The sequence below is a fragment of the Oncorhynchus keta genome, chromosome 29 (assembly GCF_023373465.1).
Source record: "Oncorhynchus keta strain PuntledgeMale-10-30-2019 chromosome 29, Oket_V2, whole genome shotgun sequence".
Taxonomy (NCBI): Eukaryota; Metazoa; Chordata; class Actinopteri; order Salmoniformes; family Salmonidae; genus Oncorhynchus; species Oncorhynchus keta.
Window position 1 is genome coordinate 1,548,755 of NC_068449.1, and position 23,617 is coordinate 1,572,371.

Sequence of the window (23,617 nt, forward strand, 5' to 3'; positions counted from 1 at the left end):
GTGAGGGAGTTTGCTCCACCATTGGGGGCCAGAGCATCGAACAGTTTTGACTGGGCTGAGCGGGAACTGTAATCCTCAGTGGTAGGGAGGCGAGCAGGCCCAGGGTTCTTCAAAGAGTTCTCCTATGGGGACAGCCAATGAACCCTTTTAGGTTCTAGTTAGAAACGGTTTTTCTAAGAGTCTAAGACAGGAGTTGAAGAAAAAAAATCACATGACTGACACTTAAATCGATCTCAGATGGATTGTCTGGTGCCAGATTAACATCCCCTTTAATGTCAGATAACCTCCCCTTTAATGTCAGACAATCTCCCCTTTAATGACAGACAACCTCCCCTTTAATGTCAGACAACCTCCCCTTTAATGTCAGACAACTTCCCCTTTAATGTTAGATAACCTCCCCTTTAATGTCAGACAACCTCCCCTTTAATGTCAGACAATCTCCCCTTTAATGTCAGACAATCTCCCCTTTAATGTCAGATAACCTCCCCTTTAATGTCAGATAACCTCCCCTTTAATGTCAGATAACCTCCCCTTTAATGTCAGATAACCTCCCCTTTAATGTCAGACAACCTCCCCTTTAATGTCAGACAACCTCCCCTTTAATGTCAGACAACCTCCCCTTTAATGTCAGACAACCTCCCCTTTAATGTCAGACAACCTCCCCTTTAATGTCAGATAACCTCCCCTTTAATGTCAGATAACCTCCCCTTTAATGTCAGACAACCTCCCCTGTCATGTCAGATAACCTCCCCTTAAATGTCAGATAACCTCCCCTTTAATGTCAGACAACCTCCCCTTTAATGTCAGACAACCTCCCCTTTAATGTCAGATAACCTCCCCTTTAATGTCAGATAACCTCCCCTTTAATGTCAGACAACCTCCCCTGTCATGTCAGATAACCTCCCCTTAAATGTCAGATAACCTCCCCTTTAATGTCAGACAACCTCCCCTTTAATGTCAGACAACCTCCCCTTTAATGTCAGACAATCTCCCCTTTAATGTCAGACAATCTCCCCTTTAATGTCAGATAACCTCCCCTGTTAATGTCAGATAATCTCCCCTGTAATGTCAGATAACCTCCCCTTTAATGTCAGATAACCTCCCCTTTAATGTCAGACAACCTCCCCTTTAATGTCAGATAACCTCACCTTTAATGTCAGACAATCTCCCCTTTAATGTCAGATAACCTCCCCTTTAATGTCAGAAAGTCATGACCATCGTGCTTTTAGGGAAAGAGGATAATTTCGTACATGTATAGAACTGTGAGTTTGATCAATTCCAGTCCCCTTGTTTAGAGGGTCCTCCCCAGGATAATGTTTATGTAGAAGGACTGACAAGCTCAGTTCTGGGGACTCTTAAACAGGACGGTAAATACTCCAAAATTAATCAATAACAAAAAAACATGCTGACATCATCTAAAATATCATCTAAAATATCATTTCCACCTCCAGAAAGGGGCCCAAATATTATTTTATTATTTTACATATTGGACCATTCATATAGCCTGGGTATATCAGATGTGCTATCAGCAACAAGCATTATCACCTGCAGCTAAACTGATCTGGTAAGGTGGCATAATGATAATACAGACAGGCTAAAGCATGAGGTTTGTCCATCTGCATTTATCCCATTGGACACCACATCCCAATAGTTATTATTATTCATTATTATTTCATTATCAATATGAATATTTTTAAAAATAATAATATTTCAGTAGTATTATATGTGAGAGCCAATGTCTAACCTGTTTGTGTTTTGTATTTTCTCACCAACAGGACCATGATGCACGTGACAAGAGTTCAAGACCACTGATGGGTCACCGAAGGAGTATCTATCAGCTGATACATATTTAATCAGTTTGATGTTGTTTTTAAAAACTTTTTAATGTTTAACTACAGTGTAATCAGTTTGAACTAACTTCCTGTTATAGTTATGGAGTATTTGTCAATAATCAGTTCTACCTTACCACTTAACTTCCTGTTGTAGTTATGGAGTATTTGTCTGTAATTACTTCTGCCTTGACCCTTAACTTCCTGTTATAGTTATGGTGTATTTGGCTGTAATTACTTCTGTCCTGACCCTTAACTTCCTGTTATAGTTATGGAGTATTTGTCTGTAATTACTTCTGTCTTGACCCTTAACTTCCTGTTATAGTTATGGTGTATTTGTCTGTAATTACTTCTGCCTTGAACCTTAACTTCCTGTTATAGTTATGGTGTATTTGGCTGTAATTACTTCTGTCTTGACCCTTAACTTCCTGTTATAGTTATGGTGTATTTGGCTGTAATTACTTCTGCCTTGACCCTTAACCCTCCTGTTATCTTATGGATTGTGTACAACACAATCCACCTTAATGACCAAATGTTAATGATACTGCCACCAAAGTCATATATTGCTGCCACCTAGTGGTTAAAAGTGAGACATGTGGGCCTCCCGAGTGGCTCGGGGGTCTAAGGCACTACAGACCTGGGTTTTTCCCCGGACTGTGCCACAACCGGCCGTGGCCAGGAGTCCCATGTGACCGCACAACATCGTCCGGGCTCATCGCGCCCTAGCCATTCCTTGTGGCGGGCCGGGTGCCTGCAGGTTGACCCCGGTCGCCAGTTGAACAGTGTTTCCTCCGACACATTCGTGCGGCTGGCTTCCGGGTTAAAGCTGGCAGGTGTTAGGGAGCGCAGTTAGGTGGATCATGTTTCGGAGGACGCATGACTTCACATCCCCCCCCCCCTCCCCGAGCCCGTTTGGGAGTTGCAGCGATGAAACAAGATCGAAATTGGGGAGAAAAAGGAGGGTAAAATACCAACAACAAAAAATAGATAAATGAGAAATAAAACCCTTTTAATTCATATTTCTTTACTGTTCACTGATTTAAGAAAGCAGAGATGATATTTCATTTCATTTGATATTAATGATATTTGTATTTATTATGGATTCCCATTCAAGGCATCAGCAGCTCTTCCTGGGGTCCAGCAAGACGAAGGCAGTTATACATTTTTAAAAAAAACATTACGATACATTCATAACAGATTTCACAACACATTAAGTGCGTGCCCTTACTCTACGACCACATATCTATTTGTATGCATGTGTATTACAAATATGATTTATAATACAAAAACATAAAATAATCACAAAAATAAATTACAAATATAAATATTAAATTGAGAGTACATCTAACTTCTAGATGTAGTGCGTCGTGACAACTGGTTGCTTAGCAACAGTGTTTGCCAACTTCAGGACCACATCACCGGCCTGAATTCTAATCAGGTACAAGTTCAGAAAATGTGCTACACCTGACCGGTCCTGTTTTTTTCCCCAAGACCCAGCTCAAATTTGGCCCGAATTTAAATAGCCAGTGGAACCCCCCCCCTCCCCCAATGTTTTCTATAAGTTATTGTGATCATCATTTTCCACCCTCCCGTCCCCTCCCATCTCACTCTCACATTTACCGTCTAAACAGATATCAACATGTCAAAACGGTAGCTAGCTAGCTACAACAGGTAAACATTTAAATTGACCATCTCCATGGGGGATTAGCCAGAGAGCGAACGGTAGCTAGCTCTTACCTCCCAACAAACACAAGTAAAACTAGAATGCAGGAAAACAGGGACTATCAGTTAGCAGTCAAATCTTTTCAAAGTTCTTTGTGTAAATTTCGAGAAACTGTTGCAGTAGGGAATGTTGACCACTCTGTCCCAACTGCTGTATGGAATGTTGACCACTCTGTCCCAACTGCAGTATGGAATGTTGACCACTCTGTCCCAACTGCTGTATGGAATGTTGACCACTCTGTCCCAACTGCAGTATGGAATGTTGACCACTCTGTCCCAACTGCAGTATGGAATGTTGACCACTCTGTCCCAACTGCAGTATGGAATGTTGACCACTCTGTCCCAACTGCCATATGGAATGTTGACCGCTCTGTCCCAACTGCTGTATGGAGTGTTGACCGCTCTGTCCCAACTGCAGTATGGAATGTTGACCACTCTGTCCCAAATGCAGTATGGAATGTTGACCACTCTGTCCCAACTGCAGTATGGAATTTTGACCACTCTGTCCCAACTGCAGTATGGAATGTTGACCACTCTGTCCCAACTGCAGTATGGAATGTTGACCACTCTGTCCCAACTGCAGTATGGAATGTTGACCACTCTGTCCCAACTGCTGTATGGAATGTTGACCACTCTGTCCCAACTGCAGTATGGAATGTTGACCACTCTGTCCCAACTGCAGTATGGAATGTTGACCACTCTGTCCCAACTGCTGTATGGAATGTTGACCACTCTGTCCCAACTGCAGTATGGAATGTTGACCACTCTGTCCCAACTGCAGTATGGAATGTTGACCACTCTGTCCCAACTGCAGTATGGAATGTTGACCACTCTGTCCCAACTGCTGTATGGAATGTTGACCACTGTCCCAACTGCTGTATGGAATGTTGACCACTGTCCCAACTGCAGTATGGAATGTTGACCTCTCTGTCCCAACTGCAGTATGGAATGTTGACCACTCTGTCCCAACTGCAGTATGGAATGTTGACCACTCTGTCCCAACTGCAGTATGGAATGTTGACCACTCTGTCCCAACTGCAGTATGGAATGTTGACCACTCTGTCCCAACTGCTGTATGGAATGTTGACCGCTCTGTCCCAACTGCTATATGGAATGTTGACCGCTCTGTCCCAACTGCTGTATGGAATGTTGACCACTGTGTCCCAACTGCTGTATGGAATGTTGACCACTCTGTCCCAACTGCAGTATGGAATGTTGACCACTGTGTCCCAACTGCAGTATGGAATGTTGACCACTGTGTCCCAACTGCTGTATGGAATGTTGACCACTCTGTCCCAACTGCCATATGGAATGTTGACCACTCTGTCCCAACTGCAGTATGGAATGTTGACCACTCTGTCCCAACTGCAGTATGGAATGTTGACCACTCTGTCCCAACTGCTGTATGGAATGTTGACCACTCTGTCCCAACTGCTGTATGGACTATTGACCACTGTGTCCCAACTGCAGTATGGAATGTTGACCACTGTGTCCCAACTGCTGTATGGAATGTTGACCACTCTGTCCCAACTGCAGTATGGAATGTTGACCACTCTGTCCCAACTGCAGTATGGAATGTTGACCACTCTGTCCCAACTGCAGTATGGAATGTTGACCACTCTGTCCCAACTGCTGTATGGAATGTTGACCACTCTGTCCCAACTGCTGTATGGAATGTTGACCACTCTGTCCCAACTGCAGTATGGATGTTGACCACTGTGTCCCAACTGCTGTATGGAATGTTGACCACTCTGTCCCAACTGCTGTATGGAATGTTGACCACTGTCCCAACTGCTGTATGGAATGTTGACCACTCTGTCCCAACTGCATTATGGATGTTGACCACTGTGTCCCAACTGCAGTATGGAATGTTGACCGCTCTGTCCCAACTGCAGTAGGGAATGTTGACCACTCTGTCCCAACTGCTGTATGGAATGTTGACCACTGTGTCCCAACTGCAGTATGGAATGTTGACCGCTCTGTCCCAACTGCAGTATGGAATGTTGACCGCTCTGTCCCAACTGCAGTATGGAATGTTGACCGCTCTGTCCCAACTGCAGTATGGAATGTTGACCGCTCTGTCCCAACTGCTGTATGGAATGTTGACCTCTCTGTCCCAACTGCTGTATGGAATGTTGACCTCTCTGTCCCAACTGCAGTATGGAATGTTGACCACTCTGTCCCAACTGCTGTATGGAATGTTGACCTCTCTGTCCCAACTGCTGTATGGAATGTTGACCTCTCTGTCCCAACTGCAGTATGGAATGTTGACCACTCTGTCCCAACTGCTGTATGGAATGTTGACCTCTCTGTCCCAACTGCTGTATGGAATGTTGACCTCTCTGTCCCAACTGCAGTATGGAATGTTGACTGCTACGTGTGTGAAGCATTATTCCAACCAATGTTTTAGCTGGAACTGAAATGCCTACCTCCGTATTTAGCTACTGAAATTAAAATACAATTACTGCACACATTATGTTAATTATGTTAATTGCTTAAAAGCTTTAAGGGAAAATATAATTGTCAAATTCAGGTGCAAAATCATTTTGGAATCATCTAGTTAGTCATGATGGAAACACCAACAGCATTCAGGGGACCAGAAGAAAATGTGCACTACAATAAACAGTGCAGTTAGCAAACACAGACAAAACATTATCATTAGAGGCCAACACACACGGCAAGCTACCAAATATCATTCATTAAACAACCAGTATTTAATTGTACTGTATTTTAACAGCAGTGAAATGTTGTAAGGGCATCCTGTATTGTTGTATATGTTTATCATACATGCTAGTAGCCTAGAGCATTTCTCCTTTACCAAGATAATACATCCAGCTGCCAGGTGTGGCATATCAAGAAGCTGATTAAACAGCATGATCATTACACAGGTGCACCTTGTGCTGGGGACAATAAAAGACCACTCTAAAATGTGCAGTTTGGTCACACAAACGCAATGCCACAAATGTCTCAAGTTTTGAGGGAGCGTGCAACTGGTGTGCCGACTGCAGGAATGTCCACCAGAGCTGATGCCAGAGAAATGAATGTTCATTTCTCTACCATAAGCCACCTCCTCCAATGTCGTTTTAGAGAATTTGGCAGTATGTCCAACCAGCCTCTACCGCAAACCACGTGTATCCACGCCAGCCCAGGACCTGCACAGCCTGCTTCTACACCTGCTGGATCGTCTGAGACCAGCTACCCAGACAGCTGATGAAACTGTGGGATCGTCTGAGACCAGCCACCCGGACAGCTGATGAAACTGCTGGATCGTCTGAGACCAGCCACCCGGACAGCTGATGAAACTGCTGGATCGTCTGAGACCAGCCACCTGGACAGCTGATGAAACTGGGATCGTCTGAGACCAGCCACCTGGACAGCTGATGAAACTGGGATCGTCTGAGACCAGCCACCCGGACAGCTGATGAAACTGCTGGATCGTCTGAGACCAGCCACCCAGACAGCTGATGAAACTGGGATCGTCTGAGACCAGCCACCCGGACAGCTGATGAAACTGGGATCGTCTGAGACCAGCCACCCAGACAGCTGATGAAACTGGGATCGTCTGAGACCAGCCACCCAGACAGATGATGAAAGTGAGTATTTCTGTCTGTACTAATGCTGCTCTAATATCTCTATTGCTGGACATACCATTCTTAGTCTATCTTGAGTAAAGTCTTCCGGTTTACATACATATAATTTCATCTTGATTACTGCTACTGTGCTATTTGGGTGTTAATCTGATTCGACATTCCTGATTAGTTTTTTTTTCTGTACTTAAAAAAAATAAAAAAATAAAAACATTTAAATTATTGTTGTACTTGTTTGAAATTTTAATCACATACATTAAAACCAGATTTTACTACATTGTTAGAAGCTAATGACCTGTTCTGGTCATTACTAAGGCAGTTCATTCTGTTCTGAAGCATCAGGTCATTGTGTCATTACTAAGGCAGTTCCTTCTGTTCTGAAGCATCAGGTTATTACTAAGGCAGTTATTTCTGTTCTGGTCATTTCTAAGGCAGTTCCTTCTGTTCTGAAGCATCAGGCCATTACGAAGGCAGTTCGTTCTGTTCTGAAGCATCAGGTCATTACTAAGGCAGTTCATTCTGTTCTGAAGCATCAGGTCATTGTGTCATTTCTAAGGCAGTTCCTTCTGTTCTGAAGCATCAGGCCATTACTAAGGCAGTTCGTTCTGTTCTGAAGCATCAGGTCATTGCTAAGGCAGTTAGTTCTGTTCTGAAGCATCAGGTCATTACTAAGGCAGTTCGTTCTGTTCTGAAGCATCAGGTCATTACTAAGGCAGTTCATTCTGTTCTGAAGCATCAGGCCATTACTAAGGCAGTTCGTTCTGTTCTGAAACATCAGGTCATTACTAAGACAGTTCGTTCTGTTCTGAAGCATCCGGTCATTACTAAGGCAGTTCGTTCTGTTCTGAAGCATCAGGTCATTGTGTCATTACTAAGGCAGTTCCTTCTGTTCTGAAGCATCAGGCCATTACTAAGGCAGTTCGTTCTGTTCTGCAGCATCAGGTCATTACTAAGGCAGTTAGTTCTGTTCTGAAGCATCAGGCCATTACTAAGGCAGTTCGTTCTGTTCTGTAGCATCAGGTCATTACTAAGGCAGTTCGTTCTGTTCTGAAGCATCATTACTAAGGCAGTTAGCTTCATCAGAGGCACAGCAGAGGTATATTGTGATACTATGTCAGTGTGTACTGTGGCAAAGTAGGAATAAGTCTTCAGCAATTATAGCATTTTTTCTTTATTTTCTTTTCTTTATTTTTTTCATCAGGTGAAGAAAAAAAACTGTTTTTGTTCTGTATAATAAAATATGTTAACTTTATTCATTTTCTGAAGAAAAACAATAACAAGACAGAAATACATTTCTCCCCCTCTTTGTAAACCTGGAGAGATTTGCTGCATTGCTGCACAGGAAGCAAGTGCAACTGAGGCAGAGTGTGAGGGAGGGAGTGGGGAAGGAAGGAAGGAAAGAAGGAAGGAAATAAGGAAGGAAGGAAAGAAGGAAATAAGGAAGGAAGGAAAGAAGGAAATAAGGAAGGAAGGAAAGAAGGAAGCAAGGAAAGAAGGAAGCAAGGAAAGAAGGAAGCAAGGAAAGAAGGAAGCAAGGAAAGAAGGAAGCAAGGAAAGAAGGAAGGAAGCAAGGAAAGAAGGAAGCAAGGAAAGAAGGAAGGAAGGAAGGAAGGAAGGAAGGAAGGAAGGAAGGAAGGAAGGAAGGAAGGAAGGAAGGAAGGAAGGGAAGGAAGGAAGGGCTTTCTCCGGGGTGAAGTTTTCCCTAGGTACATAATCTAGAATCAGCATCCCCTCTCCCAGTCCTAACCTTAACCATTAGCGGGGGAAATGCTAAATTGACCCAAGATCAGCGTCTAGGGGCAAATTCAATGTAGGAAGGTAAGGGCAGTGGAGGTGGAAGGTGGAAGGGGTGGAAGGGGTGAAAGAGGAGAAAGTGGCAGACAGGATGACAATGGCATATAATATAAGGCCAGCAACATAGAAACATGTTTTGAGTGTTGTAGAGCAGAGCTAGCCTGATGCCATATCTATCTGTTCTGTTTTGAGCGCTGTAGAGCAGAGTTAGCCTGATGCCATATCTATCTGTTCTGTTTTGAGCGCTGTAGAGCAGAGCTAGCCTGATGCCAGATCTATCTGTTCTGTTTTGAGCGCTGTAGAGCAGAGTTAGCCTGATGCCATATCTCTGTTCTGTTTTGAGCGCTGTAGAGCAGAGTTAGCCTGATGCCAGATCTGTCTGTTCTGTTTTGAGCGCTGTAGAGCAGAGTTAGCCTGATGCCATATCTATCTGTTCTGTTTTGAGCGCTGTAGAGCAGAGTTAGCCTGATGCCAGATCTGTCTGTTCTGTTTTGAGCGCTGTAGAGCAGAGTTAGCCTGATGCCAGATCTGTCTGTTCTGTTTTGAGCGCTGTAGAGCAGAGTTAGCCTGATGCCAGATCTGTCTGTTCTGTTTTGAGCGCTGTAGAGCAGAGTTAGCCTGATGCCAGATCTGTCTGTTCTGTTTTGAGTGTTGTAGAGCAGAGTTAGCCTGATGCCAGATCTGTCTGTTCTGTTTTGAGCGCTGTAGAGCAGAGTTAGCCTGATGCCAGATCTGTCTTGTGATGTTTTGGCAAACTGGCGTGACAACGATGAGTGACGGTATGGTAAGACATCACCAACAGATCTGGGACCCAGACTAGAGCAGGGCTGTAGTGATGTGGCCCAGTGAGAACAAGATGTTGATGTCTTTTCAAACAAAAATACAGATTTTTTTTAAACATATTTTTACCAAAAAATGACATATTTTCAACCAGAAATATGTATTTTTGACGTCTTTTCAAACAAAAGGACGTTTTGTCAACGTCTTGTGCTCACTGGGAGCGCAGTAGGAGGGTCTTGTGGGCGGTGGAGAGAGCAGGTAGACTGGTGAGCGACCTCATAGGTCGTAACCTCCCAGGTCAGGGGTCAAAGGTCATCCAAAGGTCACTCAGAGGTCACTCTCTCCGTAGAGTGCGGTGGAGAAGGACATGTAGTCCAGGGCGCCGGGGACGGCGTCGGTGCCGGAGTAGGGCGCCATGCGGGCGATGCAGTACTCTGCCTGATCAGGAGGCAACTCACGACGAAGCTCATCAGCCATGATGAAGTTCTGGTGTAGGAAGAGAGAAGAAGGGAAGAATAGTTTTGTTTAGTAAATAAGGATTTAATGTTTGATGTTTACGTCTGTATTCACTGTATAGCCCTGCCAGATGCTTGTAGTTCTGCTGTTGACTGTATAGCCCTGCCAGATGATTGTAGTTCTGCTGTTGACTGTATAGCCCTGCCAGATGACTGTTGATCTGCTGTTGACTGTATAGCCCTGCCAGATGACTGTAGTTCTGCTGTTGACTGTATAGCCCTGCCAGATGATTATAGTTCTGCTGTTGACTGTATAGCCCTGCCAGATGATTGTAGTTCTGCTGTTGACTGTATAGCCCTGCCAGATGATTGTAGTTCTGCTGTTGACTGTATAGCCATGCCAGATGATTGTAGTTCTGCTGTTGACTGTATAGCCCTGCCAGATGATTGTAGATCTGCTGTTGACTGTATAGCCCTGCCAGATGATTGTAGTTCTGCTGTTGACTGTATAGCCCTGCCAGATGATTGTAGATCTGCTGTTGACTGTATAGCCCTGCCAGATGATTATAGTTCTGCTGTTGACTCTATAGCCCTGCCAGATGACTGTAGTTCTGCTGTTGACTCTATAGCCCTGCCAGATGACTGTAGTTCTGCTGTTGACTGTATAGCCCTGCCAGATGACTGTAGTTCTGCTGTTGACTCTATAGCCCTGCCAGATGACTGTAGTTCTGCTGTTGACTGTATAGCCCTGCCAGATGATTATAGTTCTGCTGTTGACTGTATAGCCCTGCCAGATGATTGTAGTTCTGTTTTCTATCCACATTGGATAGAAATTGAGGTCATAGTATTTCCCATTGGTTTTCTATTGGAAGCCCTATTTAATAGGAATCTGGTTGCAGTTCCTATGGCTTCCACTAGATGTCAACAGTCTTTAGAAATTGGTTGATGTTTTTCTTTTGAGAAATGAAGAAGTACGGCTGTTCTTTGTGAGTGTCACTCCAGATGGATTCTACTGTTTGGTGTGCATGAACTGGAACGCCCTTTACGTTGTTTTTATCCGCTATTGAACACAGTATATTCCGTCTTCAATTTGATCGATTATTTACGTTTTAGGATACCTTAGGTTGGATTAGGAACGTTGTTTGAAATGTTTGGACCAAGTTTACAGGTAACTTATTAGATACTTTGTAGTTATGTTGAGCGAGTTGGAACCGGTGTATTTCTGAATCAAACGCGCCAAATAAATTGACATTTTGGGGATATAAAAGAAGGACATCATCGAACAAAAGGACAATTTGTGATGTTTCTGGGACATTTTGGAGTGCCAACAGAAGAAGATCTTCAAAGGTAAGGCATTTATTATATTGTTATTTCTGACTTTTGTGTCGCCACCTGCCTGGTTGAAAATGATTTTAATGTGTTTGTATGCGGGGCGCTGTCCTCAGATAATCGCATGGTCTGCTTTCGCCGTAAAGCCTTTTTGAAATCTGACACTGCGGCTGGATTAACAAGATGTTAAGCTTTATTTTTTTATATATTGCAGTTATATTTTACAGTTAAGTTGAATATTGATATTTCCGTAGTTATAATTTGGCTCTCTGCTATTTCACTGGATGTTGTCAAATTGATCCCACAGGATTGGCGCGGGAAGGGATCACTAACAGGTTAACTGATTGACTGATTGATTGATTGATTAACTGATTGATTGACTGATTACCTGATTGACTGATTACCTGATTGACTGATTGATTAACTGATTGATTAACTGATTGATTAACTGATCGATTGACTGATTGATTAACTGATTGATTAACTGATTGATTAACTGATTAACTGATTGATTAACTGATTGATTAACTGATTGATTAACTGATTAACTGATTGTTTAACTGATTGATTAACTGATTAACTGATTGATTAACTGATTGATTTGATTAACTGATTGATTAACTGATTTGATTTAACTGACTGACTGATTAACTGATTGATTGACTGATTGATTGATTGACTGATTGATTAACTGATTAACTGATTGATTGACTGATTGATTAATTGATTAACTGATTGATTAACTGATTGATTAACTGATTGATTGACTGATTGATTAACTGATTGATTAACTGATTGATTAACTGATCGATTGACTGATTGATTAACTGATTGATTAACTGATTGATTAACTGATTAACTGATTGATTAACTGATTGATTAACTGATTGTTTAACTGATTGATTAACTGATTGTTTAACTGATTGTTTAACCGATTGATTAACTGATTGATTAACTGATTAACTGATTGTTTAACTGATTAACTGATTGATTAACTGATTGATTGATTAACTGATTGATTAACTGATTGATTAACTGATTGATTAACTGATTAACTGATTGATTAACTGATTGATTGACTGATTAACTGATTGATTAACTGATCGTTTAACTGATTAACTGATTGATTAACTGATTAACTGATTGATTGACTGATTGATTAACTGATTAACTGATTGATTAACTGATTAACTCATTGATTAACTGATTAACTCATTGATTAACTGATTAACTGATTGATTAACTGATTGATTAACTGACTGATTGATTTGATTGCTTGCTAGCTTGATTAATTGAATAATTGCTAAATGTATATGATTACCTTGTCCCCAGCCAGGACCTTGAAGGAGGCCATGACCTGGTCAGCGGTGTCAGTATCGGCCGTCTCTCGGGACATGAAATCAATAAAGGCCTGGAACGTGACCACGCCCACCCGGTTGGGATCCACGATGCTCATGATGCGAGAGAACTCCGCTTCACCCTATTGGACAGGAACCATAAACACTATCACCAAGGAGACCATCACCAGAGCAACAAGCAAATACACTGCAAGCATCACATCACATACTGCAGTTAGCAGATGGAGCTTTCACATAAAGGTGATATATAGACTGTGTTCCAAATGGCATACCAGTCCCTATAATATAGTGGACTACTTTTAACACGGTCCCAGGCTATGACGTAAACAAACTATACTTTTTAGACTGTAAATGAGAGACAAGACATATTTTCTCGTTAAGAGATCAATCTGATCGTGATTGGTGGACCGTTTTTGTTTTCAAATGAATGTGGAGGACTGATCTTGAAGAGACAAGTGAACATTTGTTGCCTTTCCACAAATGGCTACAAGGCAGACAGACACATATTGATACATTCATAGGTTCACAGGCACACATAGGAGGACAGAGGGTGAGATGGAACGGGTGGTTTGGCTTTACCATGTTGTAACCGAGGGAGATAAGGCAGGTTTTGAAGTCTTCCGCTTCCATCATCCCTGTTTTCTTCTACAGGTACCAGCCAGGGACAAACAGTACGACGGAGGAACAGATTGAAAGGTGGAAGAGGAAATATGGGGGGAGGATAAAGTAGGGGAGGGATGTCACAGGTACCCAGGTGGACATTAAGATGGGGGTGGACAGAAGAAGAAGAAGAATTGAGGTAGAAGGGGCATAGAGGTGGGTACAGGGAATAAATTGAGGTAGAAGGGGGGATGGAGGTGGGTACAGGGAATAAATTGAGGTAGAAGGGGGATAGAGGTGGGTACAGGGAATAAATTGAGGTAGAAGGGGGATAGAGGTGGGTACAGGGAATAAATTGAGGTAGAAGAGGGGATGGAGGTGGGTGGGTACATGGAATAAATTGAGGTAGAAGGGGGGATGGAGGTGGGTGGGTACAGGAATAAATTGAGGTAGAAGGGGGGATGGAGGTGGGTACAGGGAATAAATTGAGGTAGAAGGGGGATAGAGGTGGGTACAGGGAATAAATTGAGGTAGAAGGGGGATAGAGGTGGGTACAGGGAATAAATTGAGGTAGAAGAGGGGATGGAGGTGGGTGGGTACATGGAATAAATTGAGGTAGAAGGGGGGATGGAGGTGGGTGGGTACATGGAATAAATTGAGGTAGAAGGGGGGATGGAGGTGGGTGGGTACAGGGAATAAATTGAGGTAGAGGGGGGATAGAGGTGTGTACAGGGAATAAATTGAGGTAGAGGGGGGATAGAGGTGGGTACAGGGAATAAATTGAAGTAGAGGGGGGATAGAGGTGGGTACAGGTAATAAATTGAGGTAGAAAGGGGATAGAGGTGGGTACAGGGAATAAATTGAGGTAGAAGGGGGATAGAGGTGGGTACAGGAAATTAATTGAGGTAGAAGGGGGATAGAGGTGGGTACAGGGAATAAATTGAGGTAGAGGGGGGATAGAGGTGGGTACAGGTAATAAATTGAGGTAGAGGGGGGGATGGAAGGGAATAAAAGGTACAAAACAAAGAGAACAAAATGACATCGTTAACCTCAGGCCCCTGCAGTGTGGAGTTGTGTTCAGTACCTGTGCATCGTTGGCGATATCAAAGCCCAGACTGATCAGGCAGGCCTTGAACTCCTCAGCCCCCAGAGTGCCCGAGTGGTCCTGGGGTGTCAGGTGTGGTAGGGGGCCAGGTGTGAAGGGTCAGATGTGCCAGGTGTGAAGAGCCAGGTAGGAGCCCAGGCCAGGTGTGCCAGGTGTGAAACGCCAGGTACAGGGCAAGGCCAGGTATACCAGGTGTGAAGAACCATGTGGAGGTGTGCCAGGTATCAGGTAAAGCCACAGTTCATGCAGCACAGCACACATGGAACAAGTGTGTTAGGGGGGTGTCAGAGGGGTTGTCAGAGGGGTGTCAGTGCAAGGGTTGGGTGAAGTAGACAGGAGGGGTAGGGTAGATAGGAGAGGGTAGGGGTGTATCATGCAGAAAGAGATGTGGGGTGTTGGATTGACAAGGGGTTGGATATAGGGGTGGATGGTTGATAAGGGGTTGGGAATAGGGAAGGATGGATGGATGATAAGGGGTTGGGGATAGGGGTGGATGGATGATAGGGGTGGATGGATGATAAGGGTTTGGGGATAGGGGTGGATGGTTGATAAGGGGTTGGAGATAGGGGTGGATGGATGGATGATAGGGGGTTGGGGATAGGGGTGGATGGTTGATAAGGGGTTGGGGATAGGGGTGGATGGATGGATGATAAGGGGTTGGGGATAGGGGTGGATGGATGATAAGGGGTTGGGAATAGGGAAGGATGGATGATAAGGGGTTGGGGATAGGGGTGGATGGTTGATAAGGGGTTGGGGATAGGGGTGGATGGATGATAAGGTGTTTGGGGATAGTGGTGGATGGATGATAAGGGTTTGGGGATAGGGGTGGATGGTTGATAAGGGGTTGGGGATAGGGGTGGATGGATGGATGATAAGGGGTTGGGGATAGGGGTGGATGGATGATACGGGTGGATGGATGATAAGGGGTTGGGAATAGGGAAGGATGGATGATAAGGGGTTGGGGATAGGGGTGGATGGATGATAGGGGTGGATGGATGATAAGGGTTTGGGGATAGGGGTGGATGGTTGATAAGGGGTTGGAGATAGGGGTGGATGGATGGATGATAAGGGGTTGGGGATAGGGGTGGATGGATGGATGATTGGGGTGGGTGGATGATAAGGGGTTGGGAATAGGGAAGGATGGGTGATAAGGGGTTGGGGATAGGGGTGGATGGATGGATGATAGGGGTGGATGGATGATAAGGGTTTGGGGATAGGGGTGGATGGTTGATAAGGGGTTGGAGATAGGGGTGGATGGATGGTTGATAAGGGGTTGGAGATAGGGGTGGATGGTTGATAAGGGGTTGGGGATAGGGGTGGATGGATGGATGATAAGGGGTTGGGGATAGGGGTGGATGGTTGATAAGGAGTTGGGGATAGGGGTGGATGGATGATAAGGGGTTTGGGGATAGGGGTGGATGGATGATACGGGTGGATGGATGATAAGGGGTTGGGAATAGGGAAGGATGGATGATAAGGGGTTGGGGATAGGGGTGGATGAATGATAAGGGGTTGGGGATAGGGGTGGATGGATGATAAGGGGTTGGGGATAGGGGTGGATGGATGATAAGGGGTTGGGGATAGGGGTGGATGGTTGATAAGGGGTTGGGGATAGGGGTGGATGGATGGATGATAAGGGGTTGGGGATAGGGGTGGATGGATGATAAGGGGTTGGGAATAGGGAAGGATGGATGATAAGGGGTTGGGGATAGGGGTGGATGGTTGATAAGGGGTTGGGGATAGGGGTGGATGGATGATAAGGGGTTTGGGGATAGTGGTGGATGGATGATAAGGGTTTGGGGATAGGGGTGGATGGTTGATAAGGAGTTGGGGATAGGGGTGGATGGATGGATGATAAGGGGTTGGGGATAGGGGTGGATGGATGATAAGGGGTTGGGGATAGGGGAGGATGGATGATAAGGGGTTTGGGGATAGGGGTGGATGGATGATAAGGGTTTGGGGATAGGGGTGGGTGGATGATAAGGGGTTGGGGATAGGGGTGGATGGATGATACGGGTGGATAAATGATAAGGGGTTGGGGATAGGGGTGGATGGATGATAAGAGGTTGGAGATAGGGGTGGATGGATGATACGGGTGGATAAATGATAAGGGGTTGGGGATAGGGGTGGATGGATGATACGGGTGGATGGATGATAAGGGGTTGGAAATAGGGGTGGATGGATGATAAGGGGTTGGGGATAGGGGTGGATGGATGATAAGGGGTTGGAAATAGGGGTGGATGGATGATACGGGTGGATGGATGATAAGGGGTTGGAAATAGGGGTGGATGGATGATAAGGGGTTGGGGATAGGGGTGGATGGATGATAAGGGGTTGGGGATAGGGGTGGATGGATGATAAGGGGTTTGGGGATAGGGGTGGATGGATGATAAGGGGTTTGGGGATAGGGGTGGATGGATGATAAGGGGTTGGGGATAGGGGTGGATGGATGGATGATAAGAGGTTGGAGATAGGGGTGGATGGATGATAAGGGGTTGGAAATAGGGGTGGATGGATGATACGGGTGGGTGGATGATAAGGGGTTGGAAATAGGGGTGGATGGATGATAGGGGTGGATGGATGATAAGGGGTTGGGGATAGGGGTGGATGGATGATAAGGGGTTGGGGATAGGGGTGGATGGATGATACGGGTGGGTGGATGATAAGGGGTTGGAAATAGGGGTGGATGGATGATAGGGGTGGATGGATGATAAGGGGTTGGGGATAGGGGTGGATGGATGATAAGGGGTTGGGGATAGGGGTGGATGGATGGATGGATGATAAGGGGTTGGGGATAGGGGTGGATGGATGATAAGGGGTCGGGATAGGGGTGGATGGATGATAAGGGGTTGGGGATAGGGGTGGATGGATGATAAGGGGTTGGGGATAGGGGTGGATGGATGATAAGGGGTTGGGGATAGGGGTGGATGGATGATAAGGGGTTGGGGATAGGGGTGGATGGATGATAAGGGGTTGGGGATAGGGGTGGATGGATGATAAGGGGTTGGGGATAGGGGTGGATGGATGATAAGGGGTTGGGGATAGGGGTGGATGGATGATAAGGGGTTGGGGATAGGGGTGGATGGATGATAAGGGGTTGGGGATAGGGGTGGATGGATGATAAGGGGTTGGGGATAGGGGTGGATGGATGATAAGGGGTTAGGGATAGGGGTGGATGGATGGATGGATGATAAGGGGTTGGGGATAGGGGTGGATGGATGATAAGGGGTTGGGGATAGGGGTGGATGGATGATAAGGGGTTAGGGATAGGGGTGGATGGATGGATGGATGGATTGATGATAAGGGGTTGGGGATAGGGGTGGATGGATGATAAGGGGTTGGGGATAGGGGAGTACGGTTGATAAGGGGTTGGGGATAGGGGAGTACGGTTGATAAGGGGTTGGGGATAGGGGTACGGGATGGATGATAAGGGGTTGGGGATGGTTGATAAGGGGTTGGGGATAGGGGAGTACGGTTGATAAGGGGTTGGGGCCATGCACAAGAAGAGACAGAGAACACAACACACGTTAAGACCTGAGGTGCTGAGGCTGTGACACAGTGCTGTGTTTGGTCCAGTGACAGGACATTCATTCAGAGGTAGTTCGTTCGGCACAGTGTGACAGGCAAACATTAGAGTCCCGGGCTTTGTGTTACGGTGTGCGACAGGCATATATGTCCCTCATACAACATGTAACACAGTGGTTCCCAAAGTCAAGTGGTGAACATTTAGGTTTTTGCCCCTCGGAACTGATTCAGTAATTCAAAGCTTGATGACGAGTTGATTATTTGAATCAGCTGCGTTGTGCTGGGTAGGGGAGGAGGGCGGGGGTGGGGGGCGAGGCAAGGGGCGAGGGGCGGGGGGGAGGAGGGCGGGGGCGAGGGGCGGGGTGAGGAGGGCGGGGCGGTTGTGAAACCCTGGTATTAAACATATTTTTCCCCTTAGTCTGAGACATGACTGTAAAACCTTGTAAGGCCATAGGGACACGCTCTACAGCCACATGTCTCTGGGGGAAAAGTTGTCCCTACATATCTGCCTCCAATAAACCTCACGAACTCATAACCGCCCTAAAAAAACAAACTATTAAACGCTGCGTCATTGCGAGCGAGCGGAAAGACATGACAGACACTAGAACGATTTCCCTTCCATAGTTATTTAACTGCGGTTATTACTGACTGATGAACAATAGCGTGGCGACGGAAGAATGCATGAGGTCATGGAGAAATGTAACGGTGGAGTCTACAAAGGCTCGGTTGGGGATACGGGGGAGTGTGTAGGTGGGGTGTGTAGGTGGGGTGTGTAGGTGGAGTCCATCTATAAAGGCTCGGTTGGGGATACGGAGGAGTGTGTAGGTGGGGTGTGTAGGTGGAGTCTATAAAGGCTCGGTTGGGGATACGGGGGAGTGTGTAGGTGGGGTGTGTAGGTGGAGTCTATAAAGGCTCGGTTGGGGATACGGAGGAGTGTGTGTAGGTGGGGTGTGAGGTGGAGTCTATAAAGGCTGTAGGATACGGAGGGTGTGTAGGTAGGGGTGTGTAGGTGGAGGTTGTCTATAAAGGCTGGGGGTTAGGTGGGATAAAGGCTCGGTTGGGGAGGAGGGTGTGTAGGTGGGGTGTGTAGGTGGAGTCTATAAAGGCTCGGTTGGGGATACGGGGAGTGTGTAGGTGGGGTGGTAGGTGGAGTGTAGGTGGGGTGTGTAGGTGGGGTGTGTAGGTGGAGTCTATAAAGGCTCGGTTGGGGATACGGAGGAGTGTGTAGGTGGGGTGTGTAGGTGGATTCTATAAAGGCTCGGTTGGGGATACGGAGGGAGGTGGGTGTGTAGGTGGGGTGTGTAGGTGGATTCTATAAAGGCTCGGGTTGGGGATACGTGGAGTCTATAAAGGTGTACGGAGGGTGTGGGGTGTGTAGGTGTGAGTCTATAAAGGCTCGGTTGGGGATACGGAGGAGTGTGTAGGTGGGGTGTGTAGGTGGATTCTATAAAGGCTCGGTTGGGGATACGGAGGAGTGTGTAGGTGGGGTGTGTAGGTGGATTCTATAAAGGCTCGGTTGGGGATACGGGGGAGTGTGTAGGTGGGGTGTGTAGGTGGAGTCTATAAAGGCTCGGTTGGGGATACGGAGGAGTGTGTAGGTGGAGGCTCGGTTGGGGATACGGAGGAGTGTGTAGGTGGGGTGTGTAGGTGGAGTCTATAAAGGCTCGGTTGGGGATACGGAGGAGTGTGTAGGTGGGGTGTGTAGGTGGAGTCTATAAAGGCTCGGTTGGGGATACGGAGGAGTGTGTAGGTGGGGTGTGTAGGTGGAGTCTATAAAGGCTCGGTTGGGGATACGGAGGAGTGTGTAGGTGGGGTGTGTAGGTGGATTCTATAAAGGCTCGGTTGGGGATACGGAGGAGTGTGTAGGTGGGGTGTGTAGGTGGAGTCTATAAAGGCTCGGTTGGGGATACGGAGGAGTGTGTAGGTGGGGTGTGTAGGTGGAGTCTATAAAGGCTCGGTTGGGGATACGGAGGAGTGTGTAGGTGGGGTGTGTAGGTGGGGTGTGTAGGTGGAGTCTATAAAGGCTCGGTTGGGGATACGGAGGAGTGTGTAGGTGGAGTGTGTAGGTGGAGTCTATAAAGGCTCGGTTTAAAACGGTCTAACCCCCCCCTGTACGGTCTCGTCTCTGTGAAACTGACCCTGTCGAAGTGGTTGAAGGAGGCTCTGAACTCGTTCATCTGGTCCTGGCTGATGCCCTTGGCGTCCCGCGTCAGAATCTGGTTCTCGATCTCGTTGATGGTTCTGGCGATGGTGGTCAAGAGCTGCTCCCAGCCCACACGGATATGCTGCGGGGGGGATCAGACCCAAGATAGTCATCGTAAGGGCACACATTCAAAAACGTATTGTGAAGATTCTGCGGTTCTCAATAAGAATTGTACCCGATCTCGATATCGTTTGCGTTCTTACCTCCATGGTGTAGTTGGTGTGCTTGTTGTCGAAGATGAGAGCTTCCTGAATCAGTTGGTGGTCTCCCTCCAATTGGTCGATCTTTGGCTTGTAGTTGACGATGTTCTTCTCGTATTGGCGGAGGTGGGTCAGCTGATCCTCCAGGGTTCCGTGCATCTCGATGGAGATACGACCAATCTCCTGCAGAGAGAGAAACATGGAGGAGGAGGAGGAGGAGGAGGAGGGGCTTCAGCAAAACCAACTGGACAGAATGTTTGAGTTAAATCATTCTGCCGAGTATCCCCAGGAGAGGGAGGGTTAAACCCCAACTGGACAGAACAGAGACTGTTTGAATTGGTTGGTGAAAAACAGGCATGAGAACAAAGAACCAAAACTGCTCTCACCTCTAACCCAGACCCGACTGATCTAAACCAGCACCTCTCTCCGAGAACACTGACTACGAAGTGACACTCGTTTTCATGGCGGTCCGTGGGGCCGGACGGCAGGGGCTGGTAATATGAGTTGTGGATTGTACACCCAGGATGCCAGTATTGTAGTCAAGTCACTAAACCACAAGTCCAGTCACAAGTCCCAAACATTCAGAGTCCAAGTCCAGTAACAAGTCCCAAACATTCAGAGTCCAAGTCCAGTAACAAGTCCCAAACATTCAGAGTCCAAGTCCAGTCACAAGTCCCAAACATTCAGAGTCCAAGTCTAGTAACAAGTCCCAAACATTCAGAGTCCAAGTCCAGTAACAAGTCCCAAGCATTCTGAGTCCAAGTCCAGTCACAAGTCCCAAACATTCAGAGTCCAAGTCTAGTAACAAGTCCCAAACATTCAGAGTCCAAGTCCAGTCACAAGTCCCAAACATTCAGAGTCCAAGTCCAGTAACAAGTCCCAAACATTCAGAGTCCAAGTCCAGTAACAAGTCCCAAACATTCAGAGTCCAAGTCCAGTCACAAGTCCCAAACATTCAGAGTCCAAGTCCAGTAACAAGTCCCAAACATTCAGAGTCCAAGTCCAGTAACAAGTCCCAAACATTCAGAGTCCAAGTCCAGTCACAAGTCCCAAACATTCAGAGTCCAAGTCTAGTAACAAGTCCCAAACATTCAGAGTCCAAGTCCAGTAACAAGTCCCAAGCATTCTGAGTCCAAGTCCAGTTCTACAGGACATTACAGTGCAGTGTTCTGATATTGATAGCAATACCCCCAAAGGAACCTATGGAGCCAGTAAGTTCAATACTAATGGTCATTTCTGCTCGGGTTGGGTTAGGGTAAAGGTTAGAGGTCAGGGGTTGGTCTAGGATAAGTGTGTGGACTGACCTCCATCTTGGTCTGGATCCAGGGCCCGATGACGTTGGCTTGGTTGGGTTAGGGTAAAGGTTAGAGGTCAGGGGTTGGTCTAGGATAAGTGTGTGGACTGACCTCCATCTTGGTCTGGATCCAGGGCCCGATGACGTTGGCTTGGTTGGCGAACTGCCTGCGGAGACGCTCGTTGTTCTGCTGCCGGGCGTGCTCTTCGATCAGAGCCTGGTCCCTCTGGGGAACCAGCTGTCTCACCTGAGGAATGACAGACAACGGGACAAACACGTAGTTAGACCCACGAGGGCTCGTTTTATCCCTCTGCTATCTAAGTACCGTGGTCACCTGATGAGGTTTAACCCTTTGGACACTAGATGATAATAAGAAGGTAGTGCAGGAATCCTCCAACCAGGATATCTGGAGAACCTGGGAATTTTGCAACTCGTGTACCTTGTCCCATTTGGCGTTGATGTCCTGAGGGTTGATGGTGGTGTAAGGGTTGGTACCAGCCATGTTCACATGATAGGTGGCCACTATCTTGGCGATCTCACTGTGAATGCCCAGGATGGCACCGCGTTCCTTATCCGCATCAGGGAGAGTGGCTTTAAACTGCTCGTGGGCTGTACTCAGACCCTGTGGGAGGGAAAGACAGAGATACACACACAGACACACAGACAGACACACCCACACACACACACACACACACACACACACACACACACACACACACACACGATCAAAAGATGCCAAGAATTGTGTTTTTAAATCTGTGTGTGTGTGTTTGTGCGTGCGTGTCTGTACGCGTGTGTGTGTGCGCGTGTGTGTGTGTGTGTGTGTGTGTGTGTGTGTGTGTGTGTGTGTGTGTGTGTGTGTACTAACCTGTATCTCCTCTATGGTACTAACCTGTATCTCCTCTATGGTACTAACCTGTATCTCCTCTATGTACTAACCTGTATCTCCTCTATGGTACTAACCTGTATCTCCTCTACGCTAATGGTACTAACCTGTATCTCCTCTATGGTACTAACCTGTATCTCCTCTATGGTACTAACCTGTATCTCCTCTATGGTACTAACCTGTATCTCCTCTACAGTACTAACCTGTATCTCCTCTACAGTACTAACCTGTATCTCCTCTATGGTACTAACCTGTATCTCCTCTATGGTACTAACCTGTATCTCCTGTATCTCTATGGTACTAACCTGTATCTCCTCTATGGTACTAACCTGTATCTCCTCTACAGTACTAACCTGTATCTCCTCTACAGTACTAACCTGTATCTCCTCTATGGTACTAACCTGTATCTCCTCTATGGTACTAACCTGTATCTCCTCTATGGTACTAACCTGTATCTCCTCTATGGTACTAACCTGTATCTCCTCTACAGTACTAACCTGTATCTCCTCTATGGTACTAACCTGTATCTCCTCTATGGTACTAACCTGTATCTCCTCTATGGTACTAACCTGTATCTCCTCTACGGTACTAACCTGTATCTCCTCTATGGTACTAACCTGTATCTCCTCTATGGTACTAACCTGTATCTCCTCTATGGTACTAACCTGTATCTCCTCTATGGTACTAAACCTATGGTACTAACCTGTCTCCTCTACAGTACTAACCTGTATCTCCTCTATGGTACTAACCTGTATCTCCTCTATGGTACTAACCTGTATCTCCTCTATGGTACTAACCTGTATCTCCTCTACAGTACTAACCTGTATCTCCTCTACAGTACTAACCTGTATCTCCTCTATGGTACTAACCTGTATCTCCTCTATGGTACTAACCTGTATCTCCTCTATGGTACTAACCTGTATCTCCTCTACAGTACTAACCTGTATCTC

General features: G+C 46.2%; 1 protein-coding gene and 4 long non-coding RNA genes across 82 annotated transcripts in view; 4 read left to right on the top strand and 1 right to left on the bottom strand.

The window, feature by feature from the left end:
* The first annotated feature begins 6,317 nt into the window (after window positions 1-6,317).
* On the top strand, window positions 6,318-8,133 carry LOC127913477 (uncharacterized). Its single transcript, XR_008085687.1, has 3 exons — window positions 6,318-7,674; window positions 7,722-7,760; window positions 7,800-8,133. It is a non-coding gene; the product is annotated as an uncharacterized LOC127913477 (long non-coding RNA).
* Window positions 8,134-8,293: 160 nt separating this feature from the next.
* actn1 (actinin, alpha 1) overlaps window positions 8,294-23,617 on the bottom strand; it is a 114,048-nt gene continuing 98,724 nt past the window's right edge. For 4 of the 50 annotated variants that reach the window (XM_052485530.1, XM_052485518.1, XM_052485508.1 and 1 more), the window contains 9 exons: window positions 23,609-23,617; window positions 22,799-22,822; window positions 22,221-22,403; window positions 21,894-22,028; window positions 20,491-20,670; window positions 20,223-20,369; window positions 14,539-14,619; window positions 12,818-12,976; window positions 8,294-10,198 (listed from right to left, as the gene is read on the bottom strand). The exon at window positions 23,609-23,617 is cut by the window's right edge. In XM_052485530.1, the coding sequence (XP_052341490.1) occupies window positions 10,040-10,198; window positions 12,818-12,976; window positions 14,539-14,619; window positions 20,223-20,369; window positions 20,491-20,670; window positions 21,894-22,028; window positions 22,221-22,403; window positions 22,799-22,822; window positions 23,609-23,617 (1,077 nt within the window). In that variant the 3' untranslated portion in view covers window positions 8,294-10,039. Of the gene's footprint in view, window positions 10,199-12,817; window positions 12,977-14,538; window positions 14,620-20,222; window positions 20,370-20,490; window positions 20,671-21,893; window positions 22,029-22,220; window positions 22,404-22,673; window positions 22,698-22,798; window positions 22,847-22,918; window positions 22,943-23,068; window positions 23,141-23,188; window positions 23,213-23,260; window positions 23,333-23,416; window positions 23,489-23,512; window positions 23,561-23,608 lie in introns of all 50 variants that reach the window. The other 46 variants (XM_052485531.1, XM_052485521.1, XM_052485510.1 and 43 more) reach the window with 18 other exon arrangements.
* Window positions 13,508-14,528, top strand: LOC127913479 (uncharacterized). 3 transcript variants are annotated; one of them, XR_008085689.1, is made up of 3 exons: window positions 13,508-13,791; window positions 13,922-14,024; window positions 14,160-14,528. It is a non-coding gene; the product is annotated as an uncharacterized LOC127913479 (long non-coding RNA). The 3 variants fall into 3 exon arrangements; XR_008085691.1 differs by having other exon boundaries at window positions 14,200-14,528; XR_008085690.1 differs by having other exon boundaries at window positions 14,360-14,528.
* LOC127913480 (uncharacterized) lies at window positions 14,626-17,709 on the top strand. Of its 2 annotated transcripts, none has more exons than XR_008085692.1 (3): window positions 14,626-15,337; window positions 16,131-16,545; window positions 17,023-17,709. It is a non-coding gene; the product is annotated as an uncharacterized LOC127913480 (long non-coding RNA). The 2 variants fall into 2 exon arrangements; XR_008085693.1 differs by having other exon boundaries at window positions 16,259-16,545.
* Window positions 18,438-20,206, top strand: LOC127913475 (uncharacterized). Of its 26 annotated transcripts, XR_008085665.1 has the most exons (5): window positions 18,438-18,967; window positions 19,268-19,312; window positions 19,509-19,682; window positions 19,719-20,079; window positions 20,151-20,201. It is a non-coding gene; the product is annotated as an uncharacterized LOC127913475 (long non-coding RNA). The 26 variants fall into 26 exon arrangements; XR_008085661.1 differs by having other exon boundaries at window positions 19,268-19,325; window positions 19,567-19,682; window positions 19,719-20,206; XR_008085675.1 differs by having other exon boundaries at window positions 19,268-19,325; window positions 19,567-19,624; window positions 19,719-20,206.